At 40.3% G+C, this 23,927-nt stretch overlaps 1 protein-coding gene across 2 annotated transcripts in view; it reads right to left on the bottom strand.

The window, feature by feature from the left end:
- IntS1 (integrator complex subunit 1) overlaps positions 1–23,927 on the bottom strand; it is a 480,230-nt gene that overhangs the window by 18,956 nt on the left and 437,347 nt on the right. For both annotated transcript variants that reach the window (XM_067153509.2, XM_067153510.2), the window contains exon 33: positions 5,552–6,054. In XM_067153509.2, coding sequence (XP_067009610.2) covers positions 5,552–6,054 — 503 coding nt within the window. The remainder of the gene's footprint in view (positions 1–5,551; positions 6,055–23,927) is intronic.

Here is a 23,927-nt window from a genome sequence, read left to right as displayed (position 1 = left end):
AGAAACACTATTTATTAAACCATACATGTTTCAGGAAATCTCAACCATTCCCTTCATCAGTGGTTAGATCAAAGAATAACACAATATGACACAATCTTTTGTTTTACAATTTGAAGGAGTATTGTGTCCCAATACATCATATCCAAGAGTAAAGAGAACTTATGAAATATTATAAAAATGATCAATACATACAATTTTGATTGAACTGAATGAGAATACTATATAAATTTAGGATCTTCAAGTTTTTCTTCTTTTCTTAGTTCTAACTTTTCGAAATAAGCACTCTTATCAACTGGCTAAAATTTTCAGGAAAAAGAACATCAATGTCACATACAAAACGGATAATAATACTAATAAGATAATTTTCAATTCAGATAAAATAGAGAATAAATGTATGTTTAATAAATCAGGAATTTACAAATTAACATGCCAAACATGTAAACAACGATACATAGGACAGTCCGGAAGAAGTTTGGCTATAAGGTACAAAGAACACAATGCGGTCAAACATAAAAGATATTCGGCAATGGGAGAACATATGGTTGAAATGAATCATAAATTTACAGACATTTCCAATGACATGAAATTATTACATTCGACTAAAAAGGGAAAACTGATTAATGTTTTGGAAAATTTAGAAATTTACCTTACACAAAAATGTAATTCTGAATCAAGTTTAAATGAGAAAAGTACAGAAGATAACCCACTGTTTAGGCTAGCATATAATCATTTAAGGAACAAAAAGAAGAAGAAAAGAAGAAAAACTTGAAGATCCTAAATTTGTATAGTGTTTCTCATTCAGTTCAACCAAAATTGTATGTATTGATCATTTTTATAATATTTCATAAGTTCTCTTTACTCTTTGATATGATGTATTGGGACACAATACTCCTTCAAATTGTAAAACAAAAGATTGTGTCATATTGTGTTATTCTTTGATCTAACCACTGATGAAGGGAATGGTTGAGATTTCCTGAAACATGTATGGTTTAATAAATAGTGTTTCTTTCATTTAATGAGTGTATTGATCAAGGCGGATTTAAATAAACTATTATAAATAGTTATATTATACATTCAGACCAGTCAATACGGACCAAACACAATATTAACCTATCATGTTTAAGTTTATTAAAAGTGCACTTCAAGCGACCAACAAGTCTCGCAAAACATTTCGCAGACCAAAAAGCGGCAAGTTTCCGCAAGCAGAGGAGAATCTGCTTAAATACATGATTTTGTTATGCAACGTTGAATAAGCCGTTTCTCACAAAATGCTGTATTTTAAAGAACGAGAAATCAGTGTCTCGGATTTGAAGGTTAACCGCGGCTGGATGATTAATTTTAAGAAGGGAAATGGACTTTCTCTTTGACGAAGAACAACATTATGCCAAAAAATGCAGAATGATTTCAATGAAAAAGTAATTGATTTACATTGCTTTGTCATTGAGAAGCGAAAAGTGAAGGAATATTTGATCTTCCAAACAGGAACTGCAGGTCCGACGCCAATGAGTTTCCATGCGCCACAAAGTCGAACAATCAATAAAAATGGGACATCGAGTGTTACTGTATATGCTACCGGAAACAAAGTATTGTACTGCAATGCATGCTGTAACAGCTGATGACAGAAAGCTTGCAACTTACGTTGTTCTAAAATGAATAACAATGCGTAAAGTAAACTTTCCACGAGGGCACATTTGTATCCAAGAGAAAGGGTGGATGGACACGTCACTTATACAAGAATGGATACGAACGGTTTGGGGAAATCTATCTGGGCAGCTCCTTCGAAGCCCGGCCCTTCTCGTGTTGGACAGTTTCCTTTTTTTTTTTTTTTTTTGCTGGTATGTCATTGTTATGACATTACATGAATTATTAGTTCATGATTATTTCACTTCAGGTCATATTGTTTGCTCGTAACGGGAAGAATATTTTCCAGTGTCTGTACTTCAAACCTACGTTTCTAACTTACCTGATGTACGCTATTTGACTTTTCAGAAAAAATCTCACGACAGAATTTTACGCCAAATGACGATAACCACAAATGAGTTGAACCAATTGTGTTTATATTATATTTTATGTATCTTATAAATGTAAATGAAATGTAAATAATTTTTAAATATCTGAATTCTTTGAATAATTTATGCATCCGAACTTTTCATCTGAATTTTTTTATCAAAAAAAGTGAGTTAATTACACCAGAAAATACGGTAAGGTTTAGGCCAAGTAAACCTCCGAAAAATTCACTATTGGTCCATAAACAATCCCTACTGGCTTTGTCACATGGAAAGTCAGCTTGGTGTGAAATAGTGAACCATCAGCTCATAGGTCTTTTATTCTTAGAAGGAACAACCTCCAAACAAACCAACTTCAACAGATGTTATGATGTGCAGACTCGGAGGAACCTGTGGTCTCAGCATGATGGCTGTGCAAAGCATACACCGACTGTTTCCAAATCATTTGACTGGATGAAGGGGCTGGCTTGTTCACCAGATATCAACCTTTTACATTATTTTTTCTCTGGGGAAAACTAAAAGACTATTTACAAGGAGATACCGACCACACCAGATAATATATGATATAAAACGATGTGCTACTGCTGCCTGCGCCAAAATTTCAGGAAAATGATAGAATGTGTGCATCGATCTTTACATGGCAGACTGGAAGGTTGTATTGGAGCCGGCGGTCGTCACTTTGAACATAACTTTGAAGGTTCAGAATCCAAAGAATTTAATCACTTTTTCCTTAAGTTAGTGCTGACACATGGAGCAGACAACAGACTATATTTACAATTTCCAATCTACAATAGCTTGTAAACATTTTGTACTAGAATCCTGAAAAAAAATCACCATTGACATTCTAATTTATATAGTTTTATTTTGTTGATTCCCGGCCAGGTCAGGGATCTATACCTGAATCTGAGGGCCAGTTCGAAGTCCACTCTGCCTAGAGGATTACAATTACGGTGAGATAGCAGTCCTGATCCAGAAAGCCAATAAGAACGGCCAGCGCATAGTGCACGACATACTACAGCTTGTACTCGCTGACTGTTTCCAAAACATTGGACTGGACGAAGGGGACGTCTACCCCATTACAAAGAGATTCTGTCATATTTAAGACCACCACCAGAGGATTAGTCACACTGACCACGTGGCAGGTAATAATATGGTCAGCAGTTGTCTGGTCGATCATCAGGCCATGGAGCGGATAGAAAGATACGAACATAAACAGTCTGGTCCTACAGCGAACAGCCTTCAGTCCTCAGGCAAGTCATACAGTCAAATCACTTGGCTCGGAGACTGGTTGTTTGTGATTCGTGCAACTCATACAACACATACACAGGAAGTCTGCCTTTATGAGAGTTCTACCAGGATGGCAATAGACATAGAAATAATAATAATAATCTTACACAGAAATACAAAATCTGTTCTCAAAATCAGGAGATAAATCTCTGCAATCAGGAGAGAGAGGGAGAAAGGACCAAAAATAGGGAGTCTCCTGCTTAAATCGGCGTAATTGGCACGTCTGTTATTATTATTATTATTATTATTATTATTATTATTATTAGACATGTCAGCTTTCAAAAATACAAAATCAGGAGACTGTTTTTTGCTAACACATTATACTAATTTATGTAATTTCTCTTATTAATTAATTAGTTTATAAATGCTGAAATATTGCATGTATCCAAGCTTTAGAACACACGATTCTTCATAAATTTCTGAACAAGATTCATGCTCACAGCACTGGCCATGCTGAATGGGTTTTAAAGGTTTAATTTTTACCAGATTTTTTTTCGGAAGCTCTGATCTGAATTGAGTTTCTGTCCTTGTAAATATGCTAAAACACAGTTTCACAGTCGGCATTGTTATGTCGAAATGAAGCATTACGTTAGAGAAGAACACCATTGTCTTGCCAGTGCCCACTGGACATCAACTCTCTCCAGTTACTTAAAGAACGGGGAAAAACTTGGAGTTTTCACAAAAAATACAGAAATATTAAATCTGTTCTCAAAATCGGGAGATAAGTCTCTGCAATCAGGAGAGGGGAGGAAGGACCAAAAATAGGGAGTCTCCTGCTTAAATTGGGGGAGTTATTATTATTATTATAGGTTAATCAGGTCAGAATCAGAAGATGGAGCAATATAAAGGTGAGAAGGACAATCTCCACATCTCGTTCTGCTGTGCAACCTCTCGGCTTGTCCACATCCATTTTCCCGGCCCTGACCACCATGGACACTTGACACTTCTTCAGTCCTGATGTGGTAAATGTAAGACAAGACAGTTGGATAAACAGGACAAACACAAATCGCCTATCATTTGAAGTGCAAGCCTCTTGCTTGAAAAATGAATTTTTATGACCAATTACATATTAGCATAGAAATTTTAGTAAATGTTTTCCATTTCTATCACTTCATGCATTACCCACACCCTTCTATTCTACTTCCTATCCTTGCATTTTCTATACAGGCAGAACTTCTTCAGTATTGTGGGGAGATAAGTAGGCCACATTTGCTAATGAATCGAAACTAGACTGATCCCATTGTATGAGGCTATATGAGGTTGTGACCACTTTTACTAGCTCCAGTGCTCGTAATGGATGTACGAGACTGGTTATTAGTGCCCTCCGCTGTTTCAGCCGTTCCATCGGTGAGATTTCTGGTGAGTTCCAGATACCATGTTCAACCTTAATGAAGTGGAAATGCCCGGAAGTTAAAGCTTCCACCTAAACCAAGAAGGCCAAAGAAATTAACGGACAGGAATCATTGAATCCTTTGGCAGATGATGAAGTCAAATTGGCAAGCTTCGTTAGAAACCGTGGCCACAGACTTTCGACTGGGATCTCAAAGTGATGCCAGTACTCGTATCATTCGTCAGAATTCAAAGGGTGAGTTGCAGCATATAAACCAAGGATCACTAAACTGGAGGGGTCGTAAAAGATGTCGCCTGTGAACTCTAGAACAATAGAAAAGCATTGTGTGGAGTAAGGAATCACGCTACACATTGCGGCAGTTCAATGGCACTGTTCCACCGTGAAATATGATGGCCTGTTCTATGCTGTTTGGTCATGGTGCACTGGTAAATGAATGTTGAAGCCTATCAGGCAAAAGTGGACAATTGTACGCTCCAACAGTCATTTGGAACTGTCTCTTTTCATTTTTAACATGACAATGAACCTGTTCATAAAGCCAATAGAGTATCTTAGAACATGCCAAAAGGGCATGTTGCAGACACTTAGTGGAAAGAGGAAGGGCGCAGTTCAAGTGAAGCCAGTACCTACATAGATACTGACATCATCATGGCAAATGTGGCGAAGAAAAAACCACAAAACACTTGTTTCAATGTTCAATTTGTCCATCTTCTTGTACTGAAAATGAATTGTTTCAGGCAACGCAGATTGCACAGGACACTGCAAAATATGTAACGTTCATTTGGTACTCTAAAGTAATATTTGGCTGTGTGCAAGATATCTATCTATCTATCTATCTATCTATCTATCTATAAATAAATAAATATCAACATGAGGCGAAGGTGCTGCCATCACTACCAACACTACTTACCGTCACCCTGAGGCTTGCTGAGAGCTGCCAACATGGGCACGAGGTTAGGTGAGGGGTCGACAGGAGGCGGAGGTGCTGCCACAGCAACCAAAACTTCCCCACCCTCTTCATCAGACTTGGGGATGGAAATACCGGCCAGTAGAGAGCGTAGCGGTGCCAGGTTTGGATGGCACAGCTGCAGGTCACTCAGCACATGAGCGTGCCGCTGAAGATACTTAAGGGCGCACTGAGCGTCGTGCGAGATGAAGTTGTGTAGGAACGTCACAAAGCGTGTCAGAAGAGATATGAGATCCTTCATGTGCCCATGATACTTGAAGAGGGCGAAGTACGAGTCCAACGTTGCCTGAAGACCAGAAGAGTGCTCCCGTAAGAAGATGTGTGTTTCCAGCAACTCCAGTAATCCCAACACTTGAGTGAAGGTAGCCAAGTGGTTCCTTGCACGGAACACAGCAAAGTCCAAGTGAACTCGTCCACACAGCGATGCTGCTAGCATTCGCAGCTGTCTGGAAAACAATTTAATTTTTTGAATTCCTTAAAAAGTATACACTCAAGTTACTGATGAAAGCAGTTTATGCTCATAATCAGGATGCAATGAGAACTGATAGCAGGAGTTACTTGCTTGTAGTACATTTTACTCAAAGGTATAAAATGGCAGGGAGGGATTCAATTGGGTGGAATTGTACAAGGACTTCGCACAGGCCGTGGGAATCCCCAAGCAAGCACTATATCGCTTGTGTCTAGCTTGGCATGATAAGAACTCTTAACAGCCGACATAACAATTTGCTAGTAACTGTTGGACTTTTAAGATGTGTTGTGTGGTTATTATAACAAAGATTACGTACAATACAGTGCAGAGAATATTTTTGGTCAAGTGTTATTTGTATAAGAACAATAACAAACCAGTTAAAAGGTGCCTTTGAAAATTCTGTAGACAGTTTCCCAGTTTGACAGTAGCGTAGTAATGGTTCCGTACCTAATAAGACAAAGCAGCAAATGAGAACAGCTCTCACACAGGAGAGGTTAGAGGCAAGAGGCGCACGTCAGTTGTTTCCGAGAGTAGCTCAGGAAACTTGTATTTTACAACGTAATGCAACAGAACTATTACCGTTACGATCTTGTACGACTCATTTAATCCAATTACATACAGACTGCGAGAATAACATTTTGCAATCGGCGAATGAATAGTGTCCACGGCTGTATCGTAAACCCTAACTGTCGTTTTATGAGCGACGAAGGAAGCATGGTTTCATTTCAGTGGATGTGCCAATAGGATCTGGGATACAGAGAACTCGCACATTTTATAGCCGACACCTCTGCACAATTAGTATTGAGGAAAGGTTTAACCTATTGAACACTAAGGATGTCGTATAAGATGTTTACAACATGTTATTAATTGTTTCTAGTACCGGTTTCGATGCTTAGTGGCGTCATCATCATCAGCTAGAAGTTACAAAGTGGGCAGGGTACATAAAACATGCAATGCAAAGTGCAAATGGTTAACAATTTTTTTCATTGTTCATTTAGCTAAATGTAAAAAATTATTAACCATTTGTACTTTGCATTGCATGTATTATGTACACAGTTTTATGATATGATATGATATGATATGATATGATATGATATGATATGATATGATATGATATGTAGTCGCATTTTTGAAGGGCGGAAAAAAGTTCATTCGATACTCCATGTCGTACGATGACGGCATGTAAAAGATCTCTGGTGACACGTTTGGTGTTTACCCAACAAAATTAATCTCAGCCATAGATGCCCAAGAGAGTTTCGGTTTACTCGGTCTGCCATCTGGTCGGCCTAGAGTAAAACGAAACGTCAAAACTGACGAGCAGACAGCCAGATGGCATCAAATTGAATTGTCTGCACACAGTAGCTGAGGCCATATGATGATGATGATGATGATGATGATTACTATTACTAATGATTACAGTGCCAACAGCAAGGGAAGAGAATCTACCTCAGTGAGGAAAGCAACGGGAAACAACGTTAGATCCAAATGGTTCATTTTTCAGAGACACATCAAACTGGGTGCCTTTGCCTACGTACACCAAGAAATTCCACACGTAACCAGACATAGATTCACACAGTTCAAATGATTTGATACCGAATCTTGAGCGCTTAGACGGTATGACATGACATAAATGTCCTTCCACAACATAAGAGACTCATCTACAGACACATCGCTTTCAGGTGTGTACACACTTCGTAATTTGCTACTCAAGTGGTCCAGAACAGGTTTCAATTTGTAAAATTCCTTCGGACCACATGTGGCTTCATCGTATGTTTTGTTATGGACAAAGTGTAAGAATATGAGAAGGAGATGAAGTCTTCTTCCAGAGAATAGTTCCAAAGATATTGGGGTCTCTAATGTCTGTCTATGAGAAAAGTAGCTCTTGTTGTCAGGTACTGATGAATGCCTTGCAAGAGAGAGAATGCAAGTAAAGTCATAATTTCATTGTTATGTTATTCATTCCACTGATTCACTCTCAAATATAGTTTCAAGGTTGGGGCTCTTTCTAAAAACTATTAGTTCTGCTGATTAAGAAGTGATAAACAATTGAAAATATTCTAGTGGATTATTTATGTCTTCAATTTGTACATTTAGTCCTGGATGCGCCGTAAATGTGAATCTCAGCCGTTCAGACCCTACCTTTGTCCATACACCGAGCTGAATATCACCACTAGTGCTACCATCACGTTCACTTGAGTCATTTTCACCATATGCGCTCGCTGTCTCCTGACATTTCAACATTAGTCTCACTATCACATGACACATCACTCTCCGAATTGTCACAGTATAACAAATCAAACAGATCATCTTCTCACAGATGATTCTGAGCTCTGTTTCCACCTGCCATAATGCACTATCTACCACTCTCAGCAGCCTGGAGGCCAGTACCAGCTGGTAATGGCTGGCTGCCAGCTGGGCGCGGAACGAAAGCATTTATCCCGGTCACGTGGTTTTAGGAGAGTGGTGCTGCAGGCAAAGCTCAAAACTAACATACACGCACAAAGGAAAGCGATCTTGGATCTTACGATGGAATAAGTCGTCATACACATCGCCGAAAGACATTTACATGTGATGATGTAATATTCCGTCATGGCCACTTAGGAAGCCATGCGACTATGACAATTTATTCAGTCATTACCACTTGAAAAGTTAAGACGACAGGCTGCAATACAATTTATTCAGTCATTACCACTTGAAAAGTTAAGACGACAGGCTGCAATGATAACCTAAACCTCTTTTGCAGTCTATGACCAGGTCAGGGATGGAATGAATGAAGCTCCCATCTTGCGGCGAGGATAGGAATTGTGCCGGCTGTCGAAGCCTGTCGCACTCCTCTGGGGCAATGATTAATGACTGACAGATGAAAGGATGATGAGAGTGTTGCTGGAATGAAAGATGACAGGGAAAACCGGAGTACCCGGAGAAAATCCTGTCCCTTCTCCACTTTGCCCAGGACAAATCTCACTTGGAGTGATCGGGATTTGAACCACAGAACCTAGCGGTGAGAGGCCGACGCGCTGCCGTCTGAGCCACAGAGGCTTTTCTTAACACTTTTAGTGCCAGGCAAAAATGTCTAAAAGTGGCCAGATGTCTTAATGGAAAATGTAGGCTTTCAGAAGAAAAAAATGTAATATCTTTCTTTTTATGTGAAAGCAAAACTCAAATCAGAGCTACAGATAGTCATCTAAATTTAGGGTGATTTTCAGATCATTAATGTGTTCCTCACTGTATTAATTAATTAATTAAAATAATGGATATAGAAATTAGAAAATGATATTATTCCTATTACCACAAGCTTACAAATGAAGTAAAAATGAACACTGCAGGACACACGTTCATAATATAAGAACCAAGAAAAACATTTTGTTCATTTTAAAAATATCTGCACGGATGTCACAAAATCCAAAATTATAAAATCTAACATATTGAAAAAATGAGAAAACACCAACAATGGCAATCTGACAAGAACACACAATTAAATGACAGTGAAAATAAAGAAACAGTAGTTTTGGATTTGACATCTAGGGTTTATCACACATCCTCGGCGTAGTCCATCGTCGCACCTTGGACGCATTTTGCCGGTCGCTGTAGAACATTCTCTCACAAAGTCGTCTTAACACCACCCGGACTTGCAGGGGAATCCATGCCCTTGCAAGAGAAGTGATCACATCGTTGTGGAACTCGAATGGTGATCCAGACAGCACATTCTCCTTGTGCAACATTCAACCTTCTTCCAATACACTAGAGTCCTCCATTCATCCAGGTAGTATTAAACCATCACATCAGATGTATGTATTGAGGTGCCGATACAGTGGCAGTTGGAGCAGTGGATAAAAGGAGTACCTGATTCTTTTGCGATTTATTTTCTCCTAAAACCACTCAGCAACATGAACTGTTTTCTGCAGGAGTTGCGTCGTATGGTTCATAGAGAGTACAAACGCTGTGCCAGAGGGATGGATGTAAAGAAACTGACACAAGAGCATTGAGATGAACGTGTATGCTAATCTGTGGTGTCCTGTACGCCTTCATATGCACAAAATCCCTGAGTAGCACAACATTCATGTCCCATCTATGATGATGCCTATTAGGCAGATATTGTTGCAATATTGTACGGCACGTTGTTCGTTAATACTCAGCCGTTGACGTGGAGTGTACTCGTGGTGGAAGATGATGTTTCCATGGTTGACTAGAGATTGGAACTGGCACAGGCGTCATATGAAGGGTTGTCATGGGGAAGATGTTCAGAACTGCCTGAATGGTGGGGGGAATGTGGGTAACACCTGGAATCTACCGTATTTACTCGTGTATTAGACCGCGCCCTCACTTTTTGAGACGAATAAAATGAAAAAAATAAATCTCGCATACAAGACCCCCCAACATAATTTGTCTCAGAAGAACGATTCCGCTTCGAAGCGGGTACAAACCTTACAGCAGCTCTGGTGACATTGCACAAATTTGTGAATAGTTTCGTCCGTACGACCCACGCAATGAAAACACTCGAAGTCCTGCAGTACATCTGTGTTTCGTATTTAAGAAATGTCTGCCTCTGTAGCGTAGGCCTACTGCAGATCTGCTGGCGTCGCACAAATAGGTGAATAGTTTTGTGTCCGACCCGTGCATTGCAAGCACGCATCAATCATGCTATGTCTGTGTCTTGTACTAAAGAATGTCCGCCAGCGTAATGGTTAGCACAATTAGCTGCTGTTCTCAGGAGCCTGAGTTCAATTTTTGGTACTGTATTGCCAGAGATTTCCACACAAGGCCTGTCAAAAAGAGCTGCACCACCTCAGGATGAGGAAACGAGTTTACTTTAGTTAAGAAATATTCACAGTTGTTGCTATTAATATAGCAGGCGAGATCATTAACGAAGTAATCGTTTAATATCTCGTAACTTGGGCCAATATAGTTTTTTTTTTGGAGAGAAGTAGGTTTAAAACGTGATAAAAACAATCAAATCATAACAATTGTTTTACTCGCCAGCATACCTCACAAATAATAATAATAATTTTACGTCCCCAAGTAATGATTTTCAGCGACGCCAAACAAAACATACTATGCGTTAATTAAAAAAAGGAGACAATGATCATTCAAACTTTATGATAAAACGCATTACTGCCACACCTGCTGTTACTAGCCCAAGTCAAGGCATGGAAGTAGAGGCTTCGCCCACATGTGCTAGAGAGGCATCCAAGGTTCCTCCACATGGGTGATACAGTGGTTCAGGTGAAGGCTTACTGCGGGGTGCTGGAACTAACACATCACTTTACTCTACGTAGCCTGGACGAGTCACGGGTCGGGAAAGGGGCAATCCCAACCTAGGGGGAAAGTCATGGCCGTGAACTCAGTCATGATAATGCCAAGTGCAAACCACGTGAGTAAGCCTACTGAAGAAGCAACAAACCTGGCAAGGTTCGGGCAGAGAGCCTGAGTTGCAATGTCTGGCCGTATGCCTCACCACGGATGGTGAGAACGACGCTCAGGACCCTAGAAATATGGAATATGGAGGCTTATAAAGAACCAATTTCAAAAACTTCCGACATCAAGGGAAGCCATGGAAGCTCCAGTAGAGCAGATCCGGGAGCAAGCCAAAGATGAAAAAATGGAGACAGAAGTCCCAATTGGACAAGCTGTTGCCGACTCAAAACAAGAAATGGCAACAGAAGCTCCAGTAGAGCAGACTGCTACCACAAGCAAACCAGGAACGTCAGTAGAGACAGAACTGAACATTTCTGCATCGAAAATCAACAGATCGACAGACCACCTCGCAACAGTGCATATTACAAGCAAAGAAAGAGAGCGAGAAGGAAGTCAAAATAGCGGCTGGAACTTGGACGGAGAAGCAGCCAAGGAACAGGGATCGGCGAGAAGCTATCCCTCTGACAACGCCTAAAAGGTCGGGGGATAGTACCTCATGAAGTTCGGCTACAAAACCGCCCGCCAAGAAACAGAAACAAGAGACGGTCATGTCCTTTTTTTTTTTTTTTTTTTGCTTTACGTCGCACCGACACAGATATGTCTTATGGCGACGATGGGATAGGAAAGGCCTAGGAATTGGAAGGAAGTGGCCGTGGCCTTAATTAAGGTACAGCCCAGGCCGGCATTTGCCTGGTGTGAAAATGGGAAACCACGGAAAACCATCTTCAGGGCTGCCGACAGTGGGGCTCGAACCCATTATCTCCCGATTACTGGATACTGGCCGCACTTAAACGACTACAGCTATCGAACTCGGTGGCCATGTCCTTTTAGGAAAGACTAACTTCAATCAAGGTAGCAATAATACCTAAAACCTTTCCAGACGGGAAACTGAAGGAGGAAGATGTGAAGGAACTTACATCTGCTCTGACAGCACACATGAAACCGCTGTCGGATGGATGCCATCCAGGCTTCCTCGAGTCCCCAAGGCTGGAAAGTGGAGCAATGGTACTGATCTGTGCAAATCCAGACACTAATAGCTGGCTGGAACAGACAATGGCCAATTGCAACCCTTGGAAAGGCTAAAAATTTGGAGGTGGCAGAAGCCAAGAAGGTGCTGAATACTACAAAGGTCATCACCAACTTTCCTCCTCCATTTGACAAGATAAAGAATGATGATGTGCTTGTCAAGATACATCAGCATGACACCAAACTTCTCACAAAAGAGTGGAGAGTGCTTATACAACAAATACTGATGAAACATGAAGGACAATTGTTTTGGCCCTTAATGAAAGAGATTTTGAAGAGCTCAAGAAGAGAGGCCTTAAGGCAAAGCTTGGACTTGCGCAGGTCAAATTTTAGCTAATTAACCCCTTTGGTCCCAATTTATTTTGGTGGAAGAAATACATTTTTTACAGTAGTTCTTGCATATATACCACTTTTGTAATATCATTTGAAAATTTGGTTGACCTAATACTCACCGTTCAAAAAATAGAGCAAGTACAGTATACCGTACATCAGGACTCTAGTGTCATGGAGTTCTGGTATTCTAGTTATAAGAATTAAGACTGTTTTTCTTGATACTTAGGCAAGTTATAACATTAAATTACATATCAAACAAAAGAAAATTATTGAAATGAAATAACTTTTTATTCCTTTGCATTCATTAAGCCTATTTACAAATATATACAATTATATGCATGAATTGATATACATAAATTCCAATTTCAACAGTCAATTCATTGCTTATGAAACAATGCAAAGCAGTTCCTGTTTCTGTTGATGCACAAGTGAACTTCACATTTCCTACAAAATATATGCGACCGTTGCGTACATTTGACCTGTTTACATCATGTGGGCTCTTTCTTACCGTCATGTTCAGGCAAATGGTCGACAGTGTCCGTCTGTACTTCTCTCAGTAGCCTCCGCTCTTTTCTCTGTTGTTTGGTTGATAAGGGTGAACACCCAGGGCTTACAGATGGTCTCCCTCTTTTGGTACCCTTACAAGGCTTGCCAACCTTCACAAAAGCTTCAGCGACTTCAAGTCTAAATTCCAGCAAATCCAAAATATCTTTAGTCAGGATACCCGCTTTTTGAGCATCTCTCCTATACTCTAACCAACTATTTACAACAGCAAAGTCAACAGCATGAAAGATCATTCTCGAAGTCCACTTTTTACAGTGAAGAAAAATTCTATACAAGCTTATCAGCTGATCAAACAAGTCAACCCCTCCCATTCCGTGGTTGTACCTCATCACCACTTCAGGTCTAGGTATTCAAATATATTTTGCATTAGCTTTGTCTCACCTTTTTACTTTATCCTGGTTTCCAATCCCCAAATAATTTGAAGCAAGTACAACCCCTCTGCTATCAAACCACTTCACAACTACGACATCTCCATCAGCACTGCTTACTTCCTCAATGTACCCTCTCTCCTTTTTCTTTCCCATTTTATCACTTATCAGAGGTGGGTTAGAATATCTGTTTATTCTAATTCTAATAGTGCCTCCTGCAAATATGTTTTTACTTTTCAACAGCTGTAATAGATGGTAAGAAAAAAAATACTTATCATAATACAACTCATGCCCTGAATGAGTCAGTCTGTTGCACAGATGAAGAACAACTGACGGTCCCAAACCATAGAATTGTAGAGCTGTGGGATCTAATTCTGTAGTACTTCCCTGATATAACAAAAAATTGTAAGCAAGACCTGACTTTCCACAAAAAGCGAACAGTTTTATACCCCACGGGAATGGTTTCCCCTTGACATACTGCTTTACATTCAGCAGGCCACGAAAAGGGATCATTTGCTCATCAATACTAATTATCTTCTATATTTCTAGATCCAAGCATTGTTTCCGAATGTAATTGTATATAGGTCTGACTTTCCAGAACCTGTCATTATTTTGTGGCTTTTGTAGGGTGTCCACCAAATGAAGATTGTTGCGAATCTGAAAGAACCTATTACGAGCCATGCTACTCCTGAAAAGATCAAGACCTGTCGCACTGTCCCAGTATATCCTAATACAAGGGTATTTTATGGCACCCATGGCTATATTCAAGCCGAACAATACCTCTATTTCTTCCGGTGTTGTGGGCTTGAAACTGACATTTTGTAATGCTCAAACCGAGCATCGAAAGGAACAATTGGCTTGTGCCGCCACCGAATATCAGACCGGTCTGTAAGAAACATTATAAAATTCATCAATATCTTCATGATTCGCACTTTCTTGATCGCCACTGTCCGCAGCTGCTGAGACTCCCGATTCCCTTATTTCAACGTCAGCTCCTACAATATACACATAGAGTTGAAAATAAGTAAAGTGTAACAGCTTCTATAGTAATCATTATAACCTATTTAGCTATGAATACTTACCAACACGCTGGTGTATTAGAACTGGTTCATTATCCTTATCCTCCGTGTCACTCACTAAATCTTCCAGGTCAGACACATCTCCGTTCTCCAATAAACTGAGAATTGTATCTACATCATTTGGATGTATTCGTGATGAACCTGCAATTCACCAAACAAATTTTATAGGTTATGTCAATAAATATGGCAAAATGTAATTTTAGGTTATGTGATGCATATCGTCGCTGCTGGGACAAAACCTCCTATGTGAAATATTTTAGCTTAGAACTTTGGCCGGTAAGGTTCTGTGACAGTAGTCAAGGCATTCTCGCTCTTCGTAACGTATGTGCTGCGGGTCAGTATATCTCAAAAAATATTATCACATAGGAGGTTTCGTCCCGGCAACGACAATATATTGGCTGGACTACATATATTGGCTTTAGCCCGTCTATGAAACTGTATGGTAAAAGAGCTGGCTATACTAACGCAGGATAATAACTCAATCACACAATTTCACAACACTTGAGGCCCAATGTACAGTATACTGTACATGAATATACAAATGAATAATATTCCATTTCTAAAGAAAATAACTCGTAGTAATCTGTCAAATTTTCACACTCAAACCTTCTTCTTCTGTTTCAGTATGGTAGTTGACCTTAAATATGATACAAAAATATAATTTAGTTATGCCACTTACCTAGCTGATTAACATGTTGCTCCGCGAGCTTGTCTGTTTATCTTCATAATTCATCGAATTGTGTATAGATCACAAATACAGCACACAGAATATATAAATGTATCAAGAGCAACAAAAGAAAATATAACTTATAAGAGTATTCTCTGTGCTGTCATTGAATAAATATCATGTACACTATATTATACATGGGGACTGAAGGGGTTAAGGGAAAAACAAAATCTAGGATTGGCAAGGATGGTACTGAAAGTTCTACAGGCCAACCTACAACATAAAAAAATCAGCTGTAGCCAATTTTATCAGGAAGTTCAAGTCCGGGGCTATCGATGTGGCTCTTATACAAGAGCCATGGGTAGTTAAGGGCAGAGTAGCGGGACTGGCAGAATCTGGAGGTAAGCTAATCTACGGTACTACATCGAATATGCCTACAACATGTTTACTTGTGAGCAGAAAACTAAAATGCCTTCTCTTGCAGGAACATTGTTCAGAGGACTTAGTGGCGGCCAAGATAAAACTTGGAAATTTGGAAGGTCCCAGAAAAATAACCATAGGCTCTGCATACCTCCCATATGACTCAACTAATCTGCTCCCATCAGAAGAAGTTAAGAACCTAATTTGCAATGCAAAGAGGAAAGGCAAACATCTAGTCCTTGGAGCAGATGCAAATTCACACCACATGGCATGGGGCACGAACTGCAGTGCAAGAGGTGAGTCTTTACTAGAGTTTATTATGGGAACCAACTTAACGATACTAAACCTAGAAAACAAGCCTACATTTATAAATAAAAAGTGTAGCTAGGTAATAGACATTACACTAAGCACTACGCATATTGCAAACTTTATTAAAGACCGGAAGGTGCTGGAGGAACCATCATTGGCAGACCACCAGCACATCCAATTTGGAATAGATGCGAGACTATGTGGGATTGAGATGTACAGGGACCCAAAAAGAACTAACTGGGATAGATACAGAGAAGTTCTAGGGAAGGCTGTACAAAAAATTCCAACTAACGTGAGAGGACAGAAAGAATTGGATGAGGCAGTGGAACTATTAGAAAAGGCCATTACAGGCTCATTCCATGACAACTGTCCTCTCAAAGAAAAGAAAAACACCAATAAAAGTAAGGTGGTGGAACAACAAACTAGCCAAAATGAAAAAAAAGGGGTTGGGATGTTGTATAGAATATCATCTTGAAATAGTATGTGGGACATATATCAAAGAAAACTCACTGAGTTTAACCTAGAGATACGGAAAGCAAAAAGTCTTGGAGACTGTTCTGTGAGAAAGTGGAATCACACTCTGAAACAGCAAAGCTCCAGAAGGTTCTGAAAGCAACCCATATAAATCAAGTGGGGGCAATGGAGAAACAAGATGGGTCGTTTACTCAGGCGGGGAGGACACACTGGAGATGCGTGTTAGCATTTACTTTACGTGTGAGGAGACAACAGAAGAAGAAACAGTTGGAACAGAGACCGGAGCTCAAAGAGCAGACTGGAACTGTGCCAACAGAATAATAAACCTCAACCATGTAAAATCGGCAATCGACACGTTTCACCCTATAAAGGCTGCGGGGCCAGGTGAGATACTTTCGATACGCTTAGAAGCAGGACGGGAGATACTCGTCAATGCCCTGACGGACCTCTTCAGAGCTAGTCTAGCTTTAGGGTACGTGCCGAAATCATGGTCTGAAGCTAAAGCAGTATTCATACCTAAGCTTGGAAGGGCAAACTATGCCCAAGCCAAAGCATACAGACCATTATGTTTAACCTCCTTCATGCTGAAAGCATTGGAGAAAATTCTGGATAAATATATGACAAGAACAATGTAACTGAACTCAACGTTACATGAAAATCAGTCTGCATACAGACCTGGCAGATCCACTGAAGTAGCACTCCACCAGTTGGTTTGTAAACTATAGGAAAGCCTAGAATATAAAGAAATTGCACTGGCGGCATTTCTAGATATAGAAGGAGCCTTCAGCAATACAACCTATGGCTCTATGATCAAAGCACTGGAAAAGAGCAAGGTGAGTAAAACCGTCGTCAAATGGATTAAATCCATGTTAGAAGATAAATGCAACCCTGTTTAAAGAAATGCTAACGGTTAGGACCACCCGAGGCTGTGCTCAGGGAGGAGTTCTTTCGCCTCTGCTGTGGAACCTCATGGTGAACAAAATCATAGCTATGCTCAACGAACAGGGTTTCTATACACAAGGATACGCAGATGACCTAGTGATTGTGGTACGAGGTAAAGTGATGAGTGTGATCCAGGACCTCATGCAAAGATCACTCAACCTTGTGGAGAACTGGTGTCGGGAAGAACAACTATCAGTCAACCCAAACAAGATAACTCTGGTCCCTTTTACAAGAAGGAGAAAATTAAAGGGAAAGAGATCAATGAAGCTCTTTGGGCAAGATATATATATGGAAGAACAGGCACTGCACCTAGGTGTAGTGTTAGATATAAATCTAACCTGGAATCCACATATAGAAAGGAACATAACCAGGGCCAAGAACTTGCTGTATGCATGTAAAAGTGCCACTGGGAAGACATGGGGCCAGGACTATCAATGGTAATGTGGAGATATACAATGATCATTCGACCGTTGATGGCCTATGCTGCAATCATCTGGTGGCACAAAGTAAATTAAGGAAAAGTCGGCAGTAGATTGAATAGCCTACAGAGAATGGCATACATAGCCATAACTGGGGCTGTGAGAACTATGCCAACAGAAGCCTTGAATACTTTACTAGACCTCCCATCACTATGTTACAGTATTTCATAAAAAGACAGGCTAGAATGAGTTCATATAGATTGGCACAATCAGAGTGCTGGAATGCACAAAGACCCAATCTAGGACACTGTAAAATTAACAGAGTAATAACAGAGGAAGTTCTACACATGCCTTCTGATCATATGATACCAAAGTACAAGTTTGAAAAACCGTTTGAGACCCAGATAATAAAAAAAGAAGCCTGGGATATCAACAAAGGGAATACTGAAAAAGAAGGTATAGTGTGGTGGACTGATGGTTCAAAGACTGTGGATGGCACAGGAGGAGGGATCAACGGGGGAAGACCCGAGAAATCAATCCAGACGAGCCTGGGCAGACACACTACAGTCTTTCAAGCTGAAATGATAGCTATCACAAAATGCCTTGAGGAAAATCTGAAAATGAACTAGAGAAATAAGAACATTTTCATTTTTACGGACTGCCAAGCGGCCATTAAGGCAATAGAGGCAGTCCAGATAATATACAGATCTGTCTGGTTTTGTCACTCACTTCTCCTGAAGCTCTCAAAATAATATGGGTACCAGGGCATGCAGGTATAGAAGGAAACGTAAAGGCAGATAAACTGTCCAGGAAAGCGGCAGAAACACATTTTGTAGGCCCAGAATCGGTATGCGGGATTTCCTATGGACAAGCCTGACACTACAAAGAAAAATGGGTACAAAAGAAAAGAAACAAATGGAAAACTGAAAAAATACTCCAGGATGCAGGCTTGCAAAGGAACTGATAAAATGACCAAACAAGAAGCATACTAAAGAACTGTTGAAACTCAGCAGAGAAAATATAAGATGGGTAGTAGGACTGTTGACCGGACACTGCCATCTGAAAAGAAAAACACCTATATAGAACTGTAGTAATACGAGACAACATTTGTAGGAAATGCAATGAAGCAGAGGAATCAGCCGAACACATACTTTTCGAATGTGAGGCGCTGGGCAGAACAAGACTCCACTCTAGGACTACCAGGTGAAGAGAGAGAAAAAATCCAAGACGACCCAATAACAACAACCTGCAGCTTTGTGAAATGAGCAGGTATATCTAGGTGGGAATGAAGGGAAAACATGGTAGCAAAAATCTTAAGAGGTTGACGCTAATTAGGAACTAATATTTAGAGGCCCCATGAAGAAGATAAATAATAATAATGTTATTTGCTTTATGTGCCACTAACTACTCTTTTACGGTTTTTGGAGACACTGAGGTGCCGGGATTTAGTCCCGCAGGAGATCTTTTATGTGCCAGTAAATCTACCGACACGAGGCTGACGTATTTGAGCACCTTCAAATACCACCGGACTGAGCCAGGATCGAACCTGCCAAGTTCAGGTCAGAAGGCCAGCGCCTCAACCGTCTGAGCCACTCAGCCCGGGCCCATAAAGAAGAATAAGAATAAGAATACTGCCACACCTGTAGATATTCATAAATGCCGTAAACCTTCCTGATATTTATTTTTAATTTTTTTCTGTTGTGGAACTTCTGGCACTATGCGGGCACTTGATAGCATACCTACCTAACCAAAACAGTGCGATCTCTCTTATCTCATTAGGTAAATCCTGATGTGATAAATGTGGAAAACAAGCATGAAATATACTTAAAAATAAGGATTTGGCATTCAATAGCCGCACTTATGCAAAGAACACTTCCAGTCACTATGCATTACATTCGGAAGTACAACTCGTAACATATGCTAGTTATCAGCTGGTGGTGTGGCACGCTTTCTGCAGCACGTCTTTATTTGGAAGGAGTGGCTTCTGCTACACATACATAAACTCTCCAGGAACAATTTGGGAATAGATGCTCACTGTTTGGACTCTACAGTCGGGAACAAAACTATTTTTTAAAAAGTTTCAAAAAAAATAATAACCTCAAATGTTCTTGATGCACGGCTGACAAGAAGGCAGTGAAGATGATATCATTTGGAATGACGACATGCTGGTAGCAGGGAAATTGATATAGGTGTTAATTTCCATAGGGAACCTGAAATCTTTGTCCTGAATGAGTAAATTTATAATACCAATATAAATGGTCCATTATTGGACATTATAAATTTTACAGACAAAGTCTCTCATAGTGCATTGGCACTGCCGGTGGCTCCAAGTAGCCTACGCAGTGGCCTCCACGGTATGCACTAGCCATGCGTCTTGGTGGGTGTGCTATTTATCATCTGATGAACCCAACTTAGCACACTGGGGTGAAACGCTGGCAACCAGGAATGAGTAGGCTGGAAAATTTATGTCCAATAACGGACCATTTATATTGGTATTATAAATTTACTCATTCGGGACAAATATTTCAGGTTCCCTTTGGGAATCAACACCTATATCATCTGATGGCCAAGCAGGCATCAATTTTGGTAATAAGACAAAGTCTCTCACAGTGCATTGGCACTGCCGGTAGCTCCAAGTAGCCTACGCAGTGGCCTCCATGATATGCACTAGCCATGCGTCTTGGTGGGTGTGCTATTTACCAACTCATGAGCCCAACTTAGCACACTGGGGCAAAATGCTGGTAACGAGGAACGAGTTAGCTGGAAAATTTATGTCCAATAACGGACCATTTATATTGGTACTAGCAGGGAAGTTGGCGACACAAGATGATAATTCAAATGAAACCAGTGATTAGATTTACTCAGCTTTTCCGTGTGGTAGGCCTACTGCTCAACTTACAAGAGACAAATGACTGGCTATTAAGTTCTTTTCTATCAACACTGCATAATACGATAATGTGATACGCTTATCCCTTTTCTCTACGGGGTCGAGTATGAAGTGAGATTTATTTTTGTAGCGAGCTTTTATGATCGTATGCCCTTCCTGACATCAACCTAATCAGAGGAATTAATGAGATGAAAGGAATGACGTGATATGAGTAACTAAAACTGACTATGAATATTGAATTTTCACGACCCCATCGTAATCGAAACAGGCTTTCAACCTATTAAGTGTTGTTACGTACATTTAGTACGTGTTGAAGAGATGTTGGGTACAGAACAAAAATGTGCAACCGGACACCAGTGGGATCCGAACCCACAACTTCCCGATTTCGCATTGGTTGCTCTACCAGTTGAGCTATGGTGGCCTAGGCCATCTTTGTTCTGTTGGAAAGGATCTAAGCTACAGGTTTGACACTACTGCCATCACACTGTAGAGTGCGTTTAAGTCACCCGTTGAGGGCCAAGTCAACGAATATTGAATTTTCACGACTCCACTCTAATCCCCGATACCACTGGCGTCCGGTTGGCCATTTTTGTTCCGTACCTAACATCTCTTCAACACGTACTAAATGTACGTAACACGACTTAATAGGTTGAAAGCCTTTTTCGATCAAAACTGACTATATTTACTTGTATGTAGGCCTAAAATTCATGTTCAGCGTTTACTGTCTTTTTACATTTAGAAATATTGCCTTTCAACGACAATAGCCAGTATAACTCAAATACATTCAGAAGTTTGTTAAAGAATAATATAGAACGTTTACACACATGTGTAATTTATAGCTTCTTATAGCCTAAAAGCCATGTGTTCACTGCACAAAATTTGAGGTTATCGCATTTTGGACCCCCCTTATTTTATTTTATTTTTTACTGTAAAAGTGGAAGAAAAAGGGATCTAATATGCAAGTAAATACGGTATTGCAAGGAACATCACAGAAAACCATGGGGTAGCATGAGGGACGTTCTTTGACCAGTAACTGTAAATTGTAGGTTTACAAACGATGCCCATATGCAGGCTATGAAGGCCCTAATCTCATCAGCTGTTGTTGGTTTCCATGCATTTGCTCTGGAATTTGAGGAGAAGCAACCAGCTCTTTGAAGGCGTTGTGCAGTCAGGTTTAAGAGTGTTGCAGTGAAAAATAAATCAAAATAATTCACCAGTCTCGAATCTGGTGGTGGGTACCTGGATTGTCGTGGTCAACTTCCTTTCTTTCCAGTCACTATCCTTGCTTGGTTATGTACAATCGCATTCTGTGCAGGTATGAGGCAGAATCGGCACTTAATCCGAGAGGTCACCACTTGACTCGTCAATCATTAGTTCAAATGGAAACACCAAACTCCCAGGGAGTTTGGTGTTGCCATTTGGAATTGCTAGGCTGGCATCAATTCCATTGTGGACTTTTATCTCCCGTATGCAGTTATCAGACTGTGCCACGTGGGAGGCTTCTGATGGGTTCACCTGCATACACCCCAGCATCAGTGGGTGGAGTCTGACACATCCCACTCTTGACGAGTCTAGTGTCAGACCTAAGACGAAGTGCTGGTTGATGGAGCAAACGCCTGAGGGGCCATACATCCAATTTTTGATCTGAATCATTAGTTCTTCAATTTCCTCCTCTCTTAAACCACCTACACTTCGACACTATGCTTTTACAAGTCACGGAACTTTAAACATCGTTTGAGTTTACTGATAGACAGAAAAAAAAAAAGGTAGCTTGAACTCACTCTAATGATAATGCCAAGATTAGGCACCGTTTTCTAGAAGCCTCTCAAAGAATAACGAAACGGAGTGTCTCTGAGAGCAACGCTGGCACAAACAGGATTAATGGTAGACTACGTTAAAAGTACTTGAAAAGTGCAGTGAGTAAGAGCATTTCCAAGACTAAAGCAATGTCAGTTGGAAAGAAACCAAACTTAACTGAATGTCAAGAAGGAAACAGGTGGATTATTTCCCGTATTTACGATGTGTACTTTGCCAGGATGGTAGTATAGTAAATGAAATTGAATCAAGATGCGGCAACGGTATTCTGTAAGAAAGAAGTCAGTTCCTGGACGAAACTATCTTCACATCTGTTTGAGACCGAATTCCCTGTGAAGGAGTGAAAGCACTACATTGGAAGTAGCAACTATGAAAAGAGCTGATAAAAAGTGGTGCTCCAGGAGGATCCAGCCAGTCTGAACACAAGACAGAGACAGAGCACTAACAGGCTACAGAAAATCTTGCGTTGGATGTTTTATGATCATGTACGGGATGGAGGCAGGCAGAATGACCAAAATATAAAGGATAAGAATGGAAGAGCATGGCGCAGAATGAAACAAGGTGAAGTTAAGAAATGAATGAGGACAAAGCAAGATAGCATAGGACTCACTAAGGCATAGTGCTGGAGTGGCTGAATACAATATGCTATGATACTGTCCTTACAGGTGATGATTTACCTTTGAGCTGATGATTTAACAAGCATCTTCCAATTCTTCCATTTCCTATTTTTTGACTACTTTCTCTTGAAGTGATAATGTATGTTAATGTTACCAACGTATGTTACTACTTGTAAGATGGATCCTACAAGGCATCATGTCCTTCCGTACAGCTCATAGGTTGGGTAATGCCCGTATGAACTTTCAAGTATCTCATTCTTGTTATTTGCATGAAATCTCTCATTTCGTGCACAGAACAATACGTAGAACTACATTTCATTGCTGCAAATCTGGAAAACTTCCGAGACAACTCACCACGTCCGGTTGCCTGCATGGTGGTGGTAATGGAAAAATATCGAACAGAAAATCAGTTTTAGAGCTGTTGGAAGGGAGTGACGAAAGTGAAGAGAAGAAGGCCTCAAGTGAATCCAGAGAGGACGAGACTTGTAACTCATAACGAGAAATGTGTATTGTTG

The sequence above is a fragment of the Anabrus simplex genome, chromosome 9 (genome assembly GCF_040414725.1).
Source record: "Anabrus simplex isolate iqAnaSimp1 chromosome 9, ASM4041472v1, whole genome shotgun sequence".
Lineage (NCBI taxonomy): Eukaryota > Metazoa > Arthropoda > Insecta > Orthoptera > Tettigoniidae > Anabrus > Anabrus simplex.
This window is presented reverse-complemented; position numbering and strand designations above follow the sequence as displayed.